Source organism: Cupressus sempervirens, chromosome 5 (assembly GCF_028749045.1).
Source record: "Cupressus sempervirens isolate cs-2001-9-10 chromosome 5, ASM2874904v1, whole genome shotgun sequence".
Taxonomy (NCBI): Eukaryota; Viridiplantae; Streptophyta; class Pinopsida; order Cupressales; family Cupressaceae; genus Cupressus; species Cupressus sempervirens.
Genome location: NC_143122.1, coordinates 460,505,827 through 460,525,044, shown reverse-complemented (window position 1 = coordinate 460,525,044; position 19,218 = coordinate 460,505,827). Strand labels below are relative to the sequence as shown.

Sequence of the window (19,218 nt, the reverse complement as noted above, 5' to 3'; positions counted from 1 at the left end):
CCGTTCTTTCCTATCAGTGCCCGTTTGAATGGAGAACATTGTAACTGTCTTTTTACTTCTAAATTTAATATAAAGGCTTCGGCTGTTTACCAATAAAAAAAAAAAGATTTCAAACCTAAACAAATAAATAAAAAACCAATGCTCCACGGAGTTTTTGGGACGAGGACGTGTTTCCGATAGAAGACGATAACATTGATAAACTATTCACCTTAGGCATTCATGTCATATTAAATGAGACAACTAGGGGCCCATGCAACAACAAATTTGTTTTTAAAATGATTCTTTGGGGGGTATTTTTCCTTTGGCCCACTAGCTGCCAAAAAGGGGACGACCAGCAGTCCACGTGCCCCTGTTTCATTTCTGTGACGGGTACAGCCCCAAAAGCATAGGGGATGCGTCCCTATGGAACACTGTAAAAAACTAATAGGAGTCAAGACTTACCCGTATGTCGTTGGTCGTCGAGATAGTCGATGCAGACCATGTTGGAGCAAAATGTAAATGCAAACCCTTGGCCATCAGACACAGTTGGAGCTGAAAACGAAGACACAACTGGAGCTGAAAATGCAGACATAGTTGGAGCTGAAAATGAAGACGAAACTTGAGTAGCAAATGCCAAAAAATGGAGCAGCAGATGCCAGATGCCAGATGTTAGACAATGGAATCTTTAGATGGCAGACACACAACCTTTAGACAATCTTCAACAACCTTCAACGACCTTTAGACACAATTATTTTTCCCTAGCTGAGCTTTAGAGGGTTGCATTTTTAGTAAAGAAAGGGCATAATTTCATATGCTTTTTTTGGCCAGAAAACCCCAAAATTTTCCCACTAATGTTATATCATTTCCTACAAAATAGAAAGAATAATATTTTGTACAAATTTTATAATGAACTTGAGCAATTGTTTTACATTTTTTATGGGTTTCATCGAATTTCGAACTTGATGCCAAATATTCAGCAAATCCTATGACACACACATATACACTCACAAACCCCCCCACGAACTCAAATGAAATTTTCTTTACCCGAACCCACAAACCCGTACCCAAATCCAAACACGTCCTTAAACCTGAACTGACAACTTATTTTTTAAGTGATTGTGGGTGTTGGAATTGCATCTGGGCTCGCAGATGCGCTCAGCCTCCAATGCTTCCAGATTCTACCCAAATGTGCCCATGAAGCATCGCCTGAGCCTGTGGATGCTTGTGGTGGCACTCAAAAGTGCCACCATGAGCATCCACAGGCCTGGGTGACACTTCCTAGGTGCATTCGGGAAACATCTAGATGCCTCAGAGCACCAAAACTCATCAAAACCAACATCTAGATGTCTTTGGAGAGAATCGGTATCGCGGCTAAATATTTATCAGATTTGAAGAAGAAGATAGAAGTGCAAAGCAATGAAAATATACAAAGGAGATCTATTGATAGTGTGTAAAGAGTAATAAAGATAATTTAAAAGATTAGACAGTTTGGACTTAACTCCCAAAAGACAATCTATGTTTTGATAAAAGATCTGGAAACATAATTTGCACATAATTGTTAAATTTTGATTAGATTTATAAATTTGATCACTATAATATATTATCTTATATATTATCATAAGATAACATACAAGTTTATAGTTAGAACCTCACTTTGTAATAACACTTCTTGAATGTATGCGTTTTTCAAAGGAGGGTTTTTACTCTCTTTAAATATATCTTAAAAGGTTGTGAACCTCTACTTGCCAAAGAGGCACAACTCCTCAAACAAAACCCATCAGTTTACGAAAGATAATGCCGCTCAATTGACAAAGTGGATAATAATAAATGCCCAATGACAAGGCATTGCGTTAGTAAGAGCTATCCATGCCCATACCATGTAATACTACATGCTCGATACTATAGATGAGATAGTAAAAGGGGAGGGGCACGCAAGTTTGACTTGCCACAACCACGTTGAATAAATACCATTATTTATCCCTTGGATAGGTTTGACAGAGATGTGGACTGCTATATCCACTAAGGAGTATTTAAACGATGAAACCATATAATAACAACTTGATGTCACACAAAGTCCAACACAATGGTGATGTGGTCTCGATTTTGATCAAATTGATGGATGGGCCTACTTATGAAAAGGGAGAAAAATATGCTTGATCATGCTTATTATAATATAAGGAAACTTGATATATATATATATATATATATGTAACTACATAATTATTTAACTATGGAGATGTCCTTTAAGTTTACACTATGTTTTATCTAACAAAAGCTATAAAACAATAACACTCCCTATTAGCTAGGGAGGATAAACACAAATATATATTACCTCAACATAATATTGAAAAATGGATGTCAACTCATTTTACATTTTAGTTTCTCTAATGTCAACTCATTTGACATTCTGGATTATTGCATGTCAACTCATTTGACATTCACTAGGTGCCTTTGAGTAATGCCCTCCTGAATGTTGAGATGCAAGATATTCACCAAGTACTGTGAGTAATGGCCTCTTGAATGTCATCTCATTTGAAAATCACCAAGTACTCTATATAATGGCCTCATGAACATCAAATAATATTCACCACATACCCAAAATGTTCATAAGGTATGTGCACGTGCATTCTCATAATGCTTACCATGTGAACATCCACCATGCAAAGTATAATCTATCATTATCTACATAGACGTCGTAAAATATCCACCATAATAGAAAAATCAACTTATTGTAAGATTGTCACCTTTCAATAACTTCTGCAAATACAAGTGATAATCATTCAGAAGTTGTCACTTCTTCATGATGTACTCAGGGCCCATATGAAATAAATTTTATTAATGAGTAATTTATTTGTACAATAAAATATTTTGAGACTCTTCTTAGTAATTACAACATACCAAGTTCACCTCGAAAATGATCCACTTCTATTTTGCTAGAGTCTTTGGTGCAAATGATAAGGAACTCCCTCTTAATTTGAAATTTCATGAATTTAGATTTGAAGTTCTTTGATATTGATCTTTCTCTGAATCCAAGTTTGAATTATTAACTTCAGCGAAGGAAGCTTGATGTTTGAGTTTGTCGGGACATCTTGCTGCAGTGTGACCATATTGTAGTAGAGAATAAAGTTATATTGTATTTAACACTTGTTAAGCTTGAGTGGGTTGGGTAGGTAGGAAGTGAGGGAATGTGTTGGTTGGTCTTCCCAACCAACTGACCCTTTTATAAGCACTTGGAATATTGATAATGTACTTAGGATGTTTTGGTATGAATAAAGAAAATTATTTCCTCACCAACTTGGTGTTGTGGTAATAAGGTACATTCGATGTTATGGCTTTGTATACATATCTTTATTATTCTGTGAACTTGAATAGTATTTCCATTCTACATTTTTGGCGCCGTTGCGTAAGTCTAAACCCCAAGGTCATTGGTAAGATAGGATGGAGTAATGGGAAGACCCTTCCTACCACATATACAAGTAACAAATAGTGACGGAGAAGAGGAGGAAATAACTAGAGAAGATCAGTTGACACACGATCTTGTGACAACTCGAGAAGTTGCAGTCGACTAGTACATGCAAATGGAAGCTTGTGAGAGAATGGTTCCTAAGGGCACGATATGCAACGAACTTTTAGTGCCACTAGTAGGGTACAATCTATTGGGACAAATTCCTCGCCTATTGGCACGAAACTTGTTACGTGTTGAGGAAGAAAGAGCCGAGACAGAAAGGGAACAAAGGAGGCAACAAGTACTCCAGTAGTTTGCTGAAAGGAGGACAAGAGAACGCAACTTGGAGGAGTGTGATAATCGTAGGAGGGGAAACAAACACTAAACCAAGTCATGCCCTTGATTCCAAACAAATATCTAAGGTGAGTACTAGAGGAAGAAACTGAGGAGGAAGTTACCTTGATAACACTGTCTCCAACAATAGGAGGAGAGATGTCGTAACTTAAGGGGACCCCACCAGAATCCAAGAAGGGTTGATTAAGCATACAATCGAAGGAATAGCCAATTTGGCTATCTCCGATACATTAGGAAGTTAGGGTGCAGAAAGCCAGAGACCCCTGCACGGAGAGAACTTCGACAGGAGCAAAACCCAAACATAGAATAATAAAGATATGTATACAAAGCAATAACATCAAATGTACCTTATTACCACAATACCAAGTTGGCGAGGAAATGATTTTCTTTATTCATATCAAAACATCCTGAGTACATTATCAATATTCCAAATGCTTATACGTGTTCCTTCACTTCCTAACTACTCAACCCGATCAAGCTTAACAAGCGCTAAATACAATATGACTTTATTCTCTACTACAAGTTTGTCAGGACATCTTGCTGTAGTGTGACCATATTTTTCACATCTAAAACATTGAACATTAGAAAGGTCTTTTTTGTTTCTTGAATGGTTGTTTATCATTCTTACCTCTTTTCCTTTTTAAGTTTGTGGAGAGAGCTTGAATGTCTTCATTTGTGGACTCCATGTCAATTCCTCTAGTTTTTCGATTACACTCTTCTTGAATGCAGTCAACTTTTAGCCGATCGAATTTAGGGGGTTCGGGATGACCACCTATTCCTTGTCTAAAGTTTTCCCATGAAAAAGGAAGCCCATTTAATGATACCATAATTAACTCTTTGCTATCATAGTTGTGACCAACTATTAGTAGTTGGTTTCTTAACTTTGTTATCCTCATAAAGTATGAGGTGATGGTCTCTCCTTTCTTCATCTTTATATTATTGAGTTGATTTTCTAGAGTGAGGGTCCTGCTAATGTTGTTGATCTTGAACATGTCTTCTATAGCTTTGAACATATCATACGTAGAGTCTAATTTTGTGATAATAGGTAGTAGATGATCTTTTACTCCATCTACTAATAATTCCATTGCTTTGGTGTTGTCAGTTTCCCATTCATCAGTCTTCTTATTTTGAGGAGGATTTTCCACAATCGTTGTTAACTTCTATTTTCTTAGTATCATCATTATATGCAATTTCTAAGCTTCAAAATTCGAAGCACCTTCCAGTCTATCTTCAATCCTCATTCCTGTTATCATTGTGATAAGTAGGGTTTAAGAATGTTTGAGTCTATTGAATAAATAAATCTAATCTAGATCGTCTCTTAGACTGGCTTTGATACGATGTTAAATTTTGATTAGATTTATAAATTTGATCTCTATAATATATTATCATAAGATAATATATAAGTTTATTGTTAGAACCTCACTTTGTAATAACACTTCTTGAATGTATGTGTTTTCCAAAGGAGGGTTCTTACTCTCTTTAAATATATCTTAAAAGGTTGTGAACCTCTACTTGCCAAAGAGGCAAAACTCCTCAAACAAAACCCATTGGTTAACAAAAGATAATGCTACTCAATTGACAAAGTGGATAATAATAAATGCCCAATGACAAGGCATTACGTTAGTAAGAACTATCCATGCCCATACCATGTAATACCACATGCCTGATACTATAGACAAGAAAGTAAAAGTGGAGGGGCATGCAAGTTTGACTTGGCACAGCCACGTTGAATAAATACCATTATTTATCCCTTGCAAAGGTTGATGGAGATGTGGACTGCTATATCCACTAAGGAATATTTAAATGATGAGACCATATAACAACAGCCCAATGTCACATGAAGTCCGACACAATGGTGATGTGGTCTCAATTTTGATCAAATTGATGGATGGGCCCGCTTATGAAAAGGGAGAATAATATGCTTGATCATGCTTATTATAATATAAGGAAACTTGATATAGCCTCTGTCAGATATATATATATATATATATATATATATATATATATATATATATATATATATATATATATATATATATATATATATATATATATACATATAAAACCACATAATTATTTAACTATGGAGATGTCCTTTAAGTTTACACCATGTTATATCTGACAGAAGCTATAAAACAGTAACAATCACATTATCAGATATTTCATATTATATAAGATAAGAGTCAAGATGGTTTCAATCTTCTACTTCCAATCAGAGCATATATTACGAGTTAAATTCTCTAAAATCCTAGGATTGTAAAAGAAAATAAATTCACAACTATCAGTATATTGGAACTGTGTACAAAGCAATTGCAGTCTGAATCAGAGGAAATGAGGCAAAAGTCTAAGGCATCCCAAAGGGGACATTGAAAATGGTTTCTTTTACTAATGGTAGACTGAAGAAAAAGTTGGGCTGCTTAGTAGGAGGACCAAGGCAGGCAAGTTTCAAATTGGTCCTAAGCGGTGCTGTAGAGGTGGCGGATATCCTAGAACATTATGAATGAGCAACATGACTTTCTGTTGGATGGCTGTATTTGGAGATTGGCACAACTAGATTAAGTAGAACAAGATGGAGTCAAATTGTCAATGGTGTTGAGGCAAGGACAGAGTTTGGCCAAACTGAGGACATGGATAGTGCTGTCTTGTGCAGTATGCTGGGAAAGCATTGACACCCAGGTTCCAGTGAAGCTTAAGCCAATCTATCTGGCTTTAATTCTGACTAGTGATGCTCTGTTAAGACTAAATAATACTTAGTTCAGGTGGCCATAAGTTCCTAATTGAACGTTTATCTGAAATGCTTGATTGACATTTGTAACATAGATAAAGAAGCCATTTATTGCATTATTTGTGCTCTCTGAATTGAAGAATGTCTGGGGAAGCCAAATAATTTCCAGCTTGATAGTAGTATATTCATAAGTCAAGGATTGGAAACAGATACCAAGGTGGGCTGTAGTTTTTTGTTTAGATCTTTCATGTCATTAAGAATCAGCTTATTACAACAAAAACAAATTCAGGAGTTTTAGCATCAGGTACTATAAGGTTAAGCATGAAGCATGAATGCTTACACAGTGGAAAATTCGATTTCTAGGGGGAGAGTTTTAGCATATGCAACAGTGCAAATATTACAGTGAGCATGCTCAGGAATGAAATTTCTATAATCCATCTACAATGGTTGTAAGGAAAAAACTAGAAGTATTTTATCTCAAAGGTTGTTGATTCTATTTAGTCATCGTAAAACTATGATGAGTGCATGCATGTTTCTCATTTCATCTTGTGAATGACAATTATTGTGCTCTTATTTAAATACTATTCCTAACTCTCCAAATTGATGACTGCATATTGCTATTGTAAATAGTGATCAATATGTCTCCCTTTGATTTAAATTTTTATTTGGGCTGCTTGTTTTAATTAAGTTTCTCTCTCATAAGTTTTTAGTTTTGTAAAATTTCTTTTATTTTTGTTTCTTCATTGCTTCCTTAGTTTAATTTGTTAATTCTCAAATTATGCTGTATTTTTTTTTGTTCTTCAAAGCTCACATGGCCACTTCAGTTGCTTCAACATTGTAGTTTCCAAGTATGAGTAGAAAATAGTATGTTCTGCTTACAAACTTATTTTATGGAATTCTTGAATATTCCTTGATTCTTAGGTGAACAATGCTGGTTTGATGGAGCATACACGGGTAACAACTATTGATGGGTCTGTGACAATCCGTTTAGCCATTACATTTAAGCTATATTCCTCTGATTTTTTGTATCCAGTTCGTATAAGAGAAAATGGCTGTATACCAAGAAGACACTTTCTGTGAACTAAACATTTTCTTAGAAGCATCAGCAAACAATAAATACAATTATTTTACAAAAAAAAATTGACCATAGTCATACTTATAAGGTAAAGTTTATTGCTTGCAGGTTTGAGCTAAACTTTGCAGTAAATATAGCAGGAACTTTCACAGTCACGGAACTACTTTTACCGTCATTGGAGAAGGCTGCACCAGATGCACGTGTAATCACTGTTTCATCTGGTGGAATGTACAGTGTTCCTTTGACTAATGACATGCAGGTAATTTTTTTGATGTCTGTGCCTTATCTCAGTCAAGTATGATTTAATGATTTGCAGCATATATTTCTCAAGAATTAACGATTGATCTAAAAGTCTGTCTTATAATATTATTTACAGTTCAGTGAAGGTAATTTTGATGGAACAATACAGTATGCTCGCAACAAGAGATTGCAGGTAAATATTTTCTCTTATCTTTGCACATTATTAAATAAAATTGCACCATTTGACTAAAGATAAATACTAATAAATTCTTTGCAACTTTAGAAGAATCTATTTTAATACAATAATAATGTTAACAAATAAGAATATATTTATTTATATACAAAAGAATGGTTTTAAACAACCCCATATGTTGTGCTTGCTAGCACAGCTTCCATTCTTGTCGATAAGATGCAAATATGTTTTGCATGTCAATATGAACAAAAATGTACGTGATAAAAATATATATAGTTGAATGCAAAAGTTGTATTGGTAATTAGCATTCCTTATATTACATCAAAAGTCTAACGTGGATGGTCTTAGCCAGTTTACCTCTACTGTAATATACATCTTTATATGAAAAAAATTGAATGGGAATAGAAAGTAGACTCATTTTTGTGACTGCCATAGTTTTGTATCTTCTTGGGTTTTTATTTTTTTCAAAGTTCTTTCTGGATTTGTTGATTCTAATACAAATTTCTTTAAAGAATTAATGAAGTGGTCACTGGACTAGGGATGCTTAAATAAATCTTCAGATAAAATAGTTTATATCAGCACCCTTGATCAAATTTTTACTGTATGAGAAAAATCATATGCTTTGAACCCAAATATGCATATATTATATAGCATTTTCTATTTTGCACTTCTAAGCCATAGCTTTTGGCACAAATCCCAAAGTTTGTTCAAGGTTAGTTGCATTTCTCCCACACAGCATTTTTGTTGGTTGGTTAGAGATGAAATACATACCTACAGATATGACATACTAACAAAATAAATACTTGAAGATATATGCTTAGCATAAACATAGTCATACAGTTATTCTGTGAGTAGAAAGATTCTAATCATCTCAATTCTAGACCAACCCTTAGTCATAGGTTGCAAACTCTGCAAGTGCTCTCTGAGCTGCCAAGTACTCTCTTTCTTTTTGACGGGTGAGTAATTTCTAGAATTTTAACTCCCAAGTTTTTACAGATGCATAAAAAATGTGGGTGAAAATTCCAACGTGGATAAAAAGCTTGTTAAAATGCATTTTTCACATACTTTTTCTTTAAAAGTAAAACCATGCATTTTCTCTTTTGAGATGTTAATTTTTAATTTAATACATTTTTGAATTGAACTCTGCAAAAAAATAATGTTTCTTTCAGAGATTTTAACTTTTGGTACTTTCTAAGTTAATGGGTTTTTTTTGAGTATCTGCCGAGTTGAAACTTTTGGGCTTGCCAAAGACTCACTCTCTTAGTTTGTGAATTATGATCCTTACTATGAGCTTAGACACATAGTTGGAAAACTCGGATTCAGCAACAACTTGCCAAGCCCCCTAAAAGTTTATTCGGGGAAAAATTGGCTATTTAAAAAAAAAAACTCGGGAAAACTCAGGAACCTAAAAACATTGCTAAAATATAATTCAAAAATAATTTTTTTTGCAAATTTTAATGAGAAGATGCATCTAATGAGTTAATTAAAGAGAACACAAAAGTAACAAGCAGAGTTTAGATATATATATAAATGCATAGTGGGTACAAAATCGCATTCTCATGAGGAATGTTGATGGCGAGAAGCAAAATAGTAAATAGTTTCTGTCAAACTAGAAGTCAAGAAGTAAACACTAAATAGTAAATACTAAATACATCAATACAATCACATCTTCCTCTTTCCAGCTGTACTAGTAGAAAAGAGAGGGGTCTAGTCCTCGAAGAGGTGCTTTGCACTGGGACTAGTGCCTCCTCACTCGGCATCCCTACTGACTGGCTCTGCATCGTGGAAGCGGATGTATCTCCTCCTGTGTGTGGCACTGGGAATGCCTCCTCTGAATCCTCATCGTCCTTGTCCTCAATGTCATCCACTGTGAAATCAAATTCTGTTTCAGCAACCCCCCTCCATGGCCTGCCTCTCCAAATCAGCAAACTCCTCTTCTTAAAACAATGGACCTGGCTCTTGTGCCATCCAATCAAAACAAGGATCTATCTCATCCAAATCAAATGGACCAGGTTCTCCTGAACTTTGTGCCCTTCTTATGCACAACTTAAGATTATAGTGCACATAAATAAGGTCATTGAGCCTTTTTTGGGTCAATCTGTTTCCTCAAACAAGCTCCAATTGCGCTCACAATCGGATGCGCTACAAGGTTGGTACAAGACTCAGAGCAAAATTTTTTAAATTTGGGGTATTTCCACCCCAACTTGACCACCAACCATCTGCAACACAAAATATAATAAGTTATAAAGCAATGAAAAAATATAATCAGAAAACATAACTCTTCAATTTGCAAAAGTTTTCAAGTTTAAACTTTGACGGTTTACTTGGGGCTTGAGTGCCTCTTGCTCTCTTTGCTAGCGTAGAAGAGAAAAAATTACCCCTTGATTCCACATAGACTTGTTGTTCAATCACAAGGTCTCTCACCGCTTCATCAGATATCATCCTCTCAATGCATCTAGAGAAACCCTCCATGACCTCTCCATTAGGATTTGAATAGCAATCATCAACCCTAAAACAAAGAGAAAATGAAATCAAGTCTTAATGCACAACCTTAAAAAACAAAGTAAAATGAAGTTTTAGTAAAATCTCAAGGAGAATCATAGTACCTGAATTTGGGGTTGAGGAAGTCGCTTGCTGCATGAATGGGTTGGTGGAGCATATTATTCCACCTCCTATCAATTATTTCCCAAATAGGGTCAAATTTGAGCCTGTCTGCTTGGTAGTAATTTCTAACACCTCTTTGGCCTTATCTATGGCCTCATAAAGACATCCCATTGGGGATTGTTGCCCATCGAATATGCGCAAGACTCTAACTAGGGGCATAGACATCTACATTTGAAATTTGAAAAATACAAATTAATTACTAACATAGTAAGTTACAAATTAATAATGAAACTTGAATCAACTAAAAAAATAATGTTTTGATTCTTGAAGTTACCTCCACAATCTTAGTGGCCTTTTCAAAAAACCTGTCATCAAAGACTATCTGTGCCACAGCCTCTCCTTTAGGCTTCTTTGAGTACGGTGAAGCAACCCAATTAACACACACAAACATTTGTTTCAGAAGCAATATTGTGTCAATAATACTTTGCAACGCCAGGAGCACTGTTGCAAACCATGTCATAGCGGGTCTCACCAAATCTTTGTCTTTAGCGATCCTTCTCATCAAACTAAGAACCCATGGGTGATTATAGATATATTTAGTGACTATCCTTGCATCTTCCACAATTGGGCTCACCCATTCAAGTTTTCCTATGGCCTACGAAAGAAGGTCAAAGGACACGTGTTGCGCAAGGTGACCAAAAAAGTGTGGGATGCCTCTTTTGGAGGATTCTATTTAAAAGGTTAGTAAAAAATCAATAATTAGTTACAAACTTTCCATATTTACATCAAATATAAATTTAATAATACCATAGCATTACATTCATGATTTATATTGAACATAAAAAGTTAAATTTACCTGCTGCCACATATGCTATTGGATTATTTGTGATGGTTTGCACCACATTCTCTACTCCCACCTCCATGACAACATTCTCCAACATTAGAGCCAATGTGTGTGGCATCAACAGATTTCCAAAACACCACATCATCTTTGCAAGCAACCAAGAAATTAATAATGGTTCTACTTCTTCCATCTATCCACCCATCAAATAAAATGGTGCAGCCATATTTCTTCCACTCTTTCTTTTGGTCTTCTATCAATAGTCTTGCCCTATCAACCACATTGTCAACCAACCTACAATATTTAGGTGTAATAAAGTATTAGTAAAAAATAGAAAATACCAATTAAGATTTAAAATATAACAATGAACTCAAGTGGATTTCAATTATTTACAATTACTAAGTAGTATAATACTAACCTTCCACTCAAATCCTTGCAAGAAGGGGGCTTGTACCCTTTGCCCAATCTTGAAATAGGGACTATCAACCACATACATTGAAATGTTGTTGAAAAACCAAAAAATCAGCTCTTGCAATATTAGTTTGCTCATGCACCTCCTTGTTCCATCCAAAGCCTTCTATTGATGCTTGTGATCTCGCTGTGGTCTTGGACACAAAATAACTCCCTATCCTTGATGCGGATGGTGATGAAGAAATAGGTAATGTAGTAGAAGTGGAAGCGATAAAATAGGCACTTCGTTTTCGGATCTGTAGGCCACGAAGAGATCCCACTATGTTCTCAAGTGCTTCTTCTTCTTGAATATCAATAGGAGCTCCTTGAGATTCAGCTATGGCCACCCTTATAGCTAATTTCCCCCTCTCCCTATTCAATTTTTTCTTTTCAGTAGCTGCAAGTAAGGCATTGATGACTCTTTTTTTTCATCAGTTACCTTGCGACAAGCAATTGAGTCCTGTTTCTTTATGCCTGCAAGGTGGTACTTGAAGCGAATTATGCCTCCAAAAATAATTTTTTCACATGGAATGCATATAACCTTCCCAACATCATTTGGAGCTTTATAGGCATACCGCCATGCTTGATCTCTTGCATTTCTAGGCCAAGTGCTTATATATCCAGATGGGCATGGAGTTTGTGGCCACTCTTCCTGTGAACTTGTGCTTTTTAAATGCTTATCCACTGCCCCACACATATAAATTTATAGGAAAATGAATTAACAAAGTTAGAACTTAGAACTTAGATCTATAATTATGAACTAAACAAACTAAACGAATAGCAGGGGTTTGTTTCTAAAATTTTTTACATATTCTTCAAAAACAAAATTGTCAAACATAAAGCTGAATGACTTTCAGATGATTCAAACATAGAGTTGAAATGTTTTCAAATGACTTGAATTCATTTGCAAGCAACAAGAAAACAATAGAACTATAAAAAAATCTCAGCAAACTTACTTGGGAAAGAGATTTGTCTTCTAAAACCGGTTGGGATCCTCTTAAAATCCATTCAAATTCGCTTTGAATCGCTTGCAGTTACCTAAGAATGCCTTGGAATCCTCCTTCTCTCCCCTCCTCAAGCCTCTGATTGCACAATAGAAAATTGGTGTTGCGAAAATGAACTTTTTTGGCATTAATCATTAGCCTATGCGTGCGGACGAGCTTTCCTTTAAAGCTTGTGAGTTTTTACAAAAAACTTGCCCAGTAATTGAAGATTTGTTTTTGACGTAAGAGTTTTCAAATCTGTGAGTTGTCAGCTGAAAAACTCGCCCAACTGAAAAACTCGGCAAGTGTTAGAAACTCACCGAGTAAACGGCGAGTATGCCATCTATGGTCATGACCATAGTTGGAAAACTCTTACTCGGCAACAACTCACCAAACCCCTGAAAGTTTGTTCGGGAAAAAATTGACCAATTTTTTTAAAACACTTAGGAAAACTCGAAACCTAAAAAAATCATTAAAACTTAATTAAAAATACATTTTTTTTGCAAATTTCAATGAGAAGATGCATTTAATGAATTAATTAAAGAGAACACAAGAGAAACGAGTACAGTTTAGATATATATAAATTTATAGTGGGTACAAAATCGCATTCTCAAAAAATGTTGATGGTGGGAAGCAAAATAGTAAATAGTTTCTGTCAAAAAAATAACGTTTTTGGCTTTAACCTTCCGTGGCTGAGTCGTTTTGTGAAACTTGCCGAGTTTTTTCTAAATACTCAGCGATTAAACAATGAGTTTTTTCCAAATACTCAGTGATTAAAGGTGGTTTTTTCCCAAATATTTGGCGATTAAACGACAAGTTTTTCAAAAAAATCAGTGATTTTTTTCCTGAGAGTAAAACTGCCAAAAGCTCGCCACCAAGAAAAACTCAGCAATTAGTGGCAAATTGCTGCGTATTTGGTGATTATGCCAACTATGCTTAGACGTATGACAAGCAGCAAACCAGTTGGCCATAAAGGAGCCTCTAGGGTATTTGTTGAACAAAGAACATGTTGCATCCCTGTTTTGCTTGTTTCTAGTAATTGAAGTACATATTCTGTGCAAATTTTTTACATAAAATATAAAAAAAAGTCCTGCAGCAAAACACTCAAAGAGCTCCTAAGATTGTCAACACTTCCCAAACACAATACAGCAAATCAGAGGCATCTATTTTACTAACATGGTAGAACCTATTTAGTGTAAATAACTTGTCATGAAGTTTTGAACTAAGATATTAACCAAGTAAGCCTCAGACCTCAACACATAAGGAGACTAATAATATTCAAGTAACAGAGCCTTGTCTTGATTACTTCCTTGGAAAAAAAGATTAATAAGATATTTATCTTTTTTCCAGCTGCACTATCTTGAAATTGAAATTCAAAAATTAAGACTATTGAGATAATATATCAGCTCTTGGATCCTTTCCATTTACAAATTGAATGTCTGCTTGAATCGCTTCTAGGTTTATTACATGATATTTGCCATGTTAATACTTGAATATTTTTGTCAATAAATTAAATAATTAAGACATGTTATTTTACGTTAAGTTTAGATGATGATCGCCAAACATTCAATGTACATAATTAATACCAGTAGAATAAATACAGATTGGTGAAGTGATTTGCTTCAAGTGGTATTGGTGCCAGGATTTGAGCTCCTGTATTTTGTTGTAATGTTTTCCTCAATATAATTTTTTTGTGTTTATTGACCTCTTAAACTTCAATTTGTCATTTTCCATGTGCGGGCTCTTTAAAACTTTTAGTCTCTATTTCTCTTTTTTTCATGCCCGTTCTTGTGAATTTTTTGTCTTCAATCTAGTCTTGCAATTTTTCTCCATACAATATAACCTTCAGTCTATGCATTGATATACCCTTCTATGAAAGGAATCCCTCTCCTGGACAACAATGAGAAAGTTTCAGTCCTGAGATTAATGAATAACAAGGTCTATCCTTGAGATCGAACAAGTCTCTTTGTCTTTGCTGCATTTAATAATTATGGTTAAAGACTGACCATCTAGTTTCACCCATGATAATATCTACTGTATCAGATTCTAAATATTTGGCCATAATTATATGCATTGTCATCCTTATCTTGTGAAGATAAGTTGTGTTTCTGCAGGCGCCAAACAGTCATACATTCACGGTTTCCTGAATTTGTATGCCATGCATGCAGCATACTTTTCTTCTAGGATAGTGGTCCACTATCTGACCCTGATCTTTATCTTTTTTTCCTTAATTTGTTCCATTTAAAACCAGGTATATGTTGGGAATGTAATGAATGTGATTTGAGCATATTGTATTTTAGTATTCTCTGTGGTGTATAATGCTTAGTCATGCATGGGTTGCAGTTTCAAGCAAATTACTCCATTATACCCTGCATTAATTCTTGAGTTTATTGAGACAATACAGCAGTCTTTTAGCTGGTTCATATTTATGGGTGATGGTACACATAATTTTGGGTACATACACAAGCTCTCTACAGTACAGTGTCAAAGTTTCACAGAAGCCCGCTCCAAGATTTTGCCATTATAAACACTTTATGGAGATCACATTCTTCCATTCCAAATAAAGAAGCCCATTTCTTCAGATGACTCAAAAAAATTCTATCATTATAGTAAAATGAATCTTTGCGTATCCTTTAGGCTTAGTAGTAGTTAGTCTTCACAACCATTTTTTAAGTGCAAGCCCCTCTTAAGTTGTCAAATTCTGTTATCTTTCTTTAGCATGGTCACTTTATTAATTTATTTTGTAATGGAATATTGTTGTAAGGTCTAAATCATTCAAAATCTGTCATGCTTTTAGCAGAACTTATTATTTGGTCATTAAGTTTTATACTCCAGCTCTTTGGTTATGGCCTCAAGTCTGGCAGTACATCTTATTTTAGAAAATGTTGTCCTTCTAAAACCTAAGGAACCCACAGTACATCTAGAAACATTGTTGGCAATTGAAGAAATCAGCGAACTGCCTTGATGAAACCTGAAGAACTGCAAAAACAGTCACTTAATTCTCATACCATTTGATGATGCCACTGTCAATAATTAGTTTGCAGCACTTACCTTTTGCCTTGCATTTGGTTTTAAATAAAGCTCTTCTTTATGCTGGTTCTTGAGTTTCTGCTGGTGGCTACACACTATTGAGCAGCATAGACTCTCCTGACTCATGGTTCCTCTTTGTGATGGGAAAGTTATTCCCACACTTTCTTGATCTGCTTGCACAATCTGATTACTCTTTATAGGCCTTTTGTATTCTTTTTTAACGAACTCAGGACACTTTCAACTTCTATGACCAACATACTGGCTGCACTTAAAACATTTACTAAGGAAACCTCTGCTGCTGCATCCATATCCTCTTCCTGATATCCCTTTCTCTTTTGTGGTTTGGCCCATTTCTTTATTCCATGTGGCTTTGATTTCTTCTTCTTTATTCTTTTTCCCCTTGCCGCTGCTCGCTTGTCCCTTCTCATATCATATTTTCCCCAACTTTTTGAATTGTATAATGGCCTTCTCGCTAATTCTCCTCAGCCTTCAATGCATATTGGTATGCTTTTTCCGCAGTAGTAATCTGAATCATACTCATTTTGTCTTGGATATTGAATCCACATACCTGACCACTTCTCAAAAGAGCCCTATAAAATTGATCTCCGCGCATTTCTTTCAGTTCTTCTCTTTCATGTTGTTGTACATCACTTTTTTCTCTAGTCACATTCTTCAATATTTTTTCAATCTCTCTTTCCACTCACAGGTGCTAGTGCAAACTACCTCACTACAGGTGCACACTTAGAACCTCTAGCTCTAATACCAATTGATAGCAACCTATTCCAAATAATTACTGAGACAAACCATCTTTGCTGTCAAAGCAACATTAAACTAGAATCAGTAACATGAACTGTTTCTGTGATTCAAATTTTGATGGCCAACTAATACCCAAACATGAACAACTACAATCTTATTGTTCCAAAGTAAACTCATACAATCAAAAATTGAAAAAGGTGGAGTTAATAAACTTGATCAGAGAAATGGTAAACACACGTCGGCAGCAGTGAAGAACAGAGCATTCACAATCCTCTTAATGTCACTATATCGATAAACAAAGAGTTTATTGATAAACAAAGAATTTTTACTGATACACAAATAACAAATTAGATATACTTTATTTCTGCAACAGAATTACATTTGGTGGATTCAAACATCCTCCATAAGTTGGTATGTTCTTTATTCTTATCAGCCACCACATACAGACCAGCGCTTCTCACCTGTGCTACAAAGGAAAACAATTATATGTGGCAATATTCCTGTCCAGGACCATCACCTCCAGACTACATGAGGTCTGTCTAAGCCACATTCCTATTTCCCGCAATCGGTTGCTTCCATCCATGAGAGAATTTGAACTTCATTGGTCTGATCCAATTCTACGTTCGTCTCTCTGTCCCTTCTTGATTGATTCTCTTCCTTCACTACGCAACCTCAGACTTTCATGAATTCTTGTGCTTTATCCGTTTATCTATGGCTCTCAAAGGCATTCAAATGTCCTTTTCTTTTTAATCTACCCCTCCCCTCCTTTTGACTCCTGCTTCCTCTCTTACTGAATACCCTCTGTAGTTCCATTCAGTTTTCAATGAGCAACAACTCGCTAAATTGTCAAAACGACTCTTGAAAAAACAAAATTTTGTCTTGACAAAACAAAATTGTAACAAAGCAAAGCAAATGGAGAAAAGGAAAAAGGCTACTCTGATGAAAACATGACATTCATCGTCATGTAGATGTCATTTTCTATTTTGACAATGGCCACTCTAAGGCTTCTTGCTTTATTGTAGGTGGCATTGACAGAAAAATGGGCTGAGCTTTATGGGGATAGAGGCATCGGATTTTACTCAATGCATCCAGGGTGGGCATCCACTCCTGGTGTTGACAAGAGTTTACCCGATTTCTCAAATAGGTAAGAAAATCATGATCAGTTTTACATGTTTGAGCTCATAAGGTATCTGTTATTGTTTTTAGGATGTTTTCACTGTTTACATAAGCTGACATCTTCTAGGGCCGTTTCAGATTTAGAGGAAAGCTCCGTACAGCTGAAGAGGGTGCAGATACTGTAGTTTGGCTAGCGTTGCAGCCCAAGGATAAACTAAAACAAGGACAATTCTACTTTGACCGCGCTGAGGCTCCAAAACACTTACCATTAACTGGTACCAAATACTCGGCTGATCAAATCAATTCCATCATTGGGACACTTCGTTCCCTGTGTGCACTCTCTTAATTGCAGTAGGTGCATAAGGCCAAATTTGATGAAACAATTTGCATGTATATTTAGTAATAGTCCATTATTTTTCATTACTATAGATCATGATACATATTCTTTTCAAGGACAAAAAACACCTAGTGTGCATCCCATCAGGTGTATTGTTGCTTGTATATCCAACCCAACGACATGTTAGATTACAACACGAAGTTTGTAAGTGTTTGATTTTCAATTCAAACTTTTAGGTTTATTATTTATTTATTTTAACTGGTTTTGACATTCGAGTTTTATCATGTACTGATCTTGGATGTGTTCTATCTCAAGTGTGATATTGAACCTATTTAATAAATTTTCTTGACATATTGAATATCTAATTATCCTTATTAAGATATCTAATAATGACAATTTCAGTTTGGCTCAAGGTACATGTCACTATGGCTTCATCAATCTTTAATAGGTAGCAGGTAGCTACCACTTTTGTTTAATCATGTTAACCTCAATCTTACTCAAAATGAATGAATTATCTAATTAGTAGTTCAAGTGTTGATCTCTTAGCTAGACTAAGTTGACTCACTTTTTAATTATAGAGTTAAATTCATGACATCTAGATTGACATTTTCTCAAGTCATGCATTGAATATGCCTATATTTGTATTCTCCATTCATCTCTAGTGGTTGATATGGTTGATTTCGGTTATTGTAATCCTTTTCTCTTATGTCTTTGTGCTTATTCTTATTGCATCTTTTTAAATTGACCTAACCTCTCTTGTGATTGGATTCACATTGTTGGCGTGTAGGGCCTATTCATACCTTGTTGAGGAAATTTATCATCTATGAACTCACATTGAAAGCTTTGTTTTGGACTTCTTGGATTAAATACAATTTGACAGTTTTCATGAACAAATATAATTTTACTATTGTATTTTTTTATTCACTAAAATAATAATAATCCCTATGTACTTTTATATTGTAAGTGTTAGGGTGTAGAGACAAGGTACCCCTATACCCTAACAATGTATACTATAACCCTTGACCACCCACAAGCTAACTCAAATCACAACGACTAATACAAATAACATAGGCTAATAAAAAACATCATG

The 19,218-nt window shown here is 35.2% G+C and overlaps 1 protein-coding gene across 2 annotated transcripts in view; it reads left to right on the top strand.

The window, feature by feature from the left end:
• The window catches only part of LOC149556766 (NAD(P)-binding Rossmann-fold superfamily protein), a 134,940-nt gene extending 116,560 nt beyond the window's left edge, over positions 1-18,380 (top strand). For both annotated transcript variants that reach the window (XM_089831292.1, XM_089831293.1), the window contains 5 exons: positions 7,425-7,474; positions 7,687-7,837; positions 7,955-8,011; positions 17,698-17,819; positions 17,930-18,380. In XM_089831292.1, the coding sequence (XP_089687418.1) occupies positions 7,425-7,474; positions 7,687-7,837; positions 7,955-8,011; positions 17,698-17,819; positions 17,930-18,137 (588 nt within the window). In that variant the 3' untranslated portion in view covers positions 18,138-18,380. The remainder of the gene's footprint in view (positions 1-7,424; positions 7,475-7,686; positions 7,838-7,954; positions 8,012-17,697; positions 17,820-17,929) is intronic.
• The last annotated feature ends 838 nt before the right edge of the window (positions 18,381-19,218 follow it).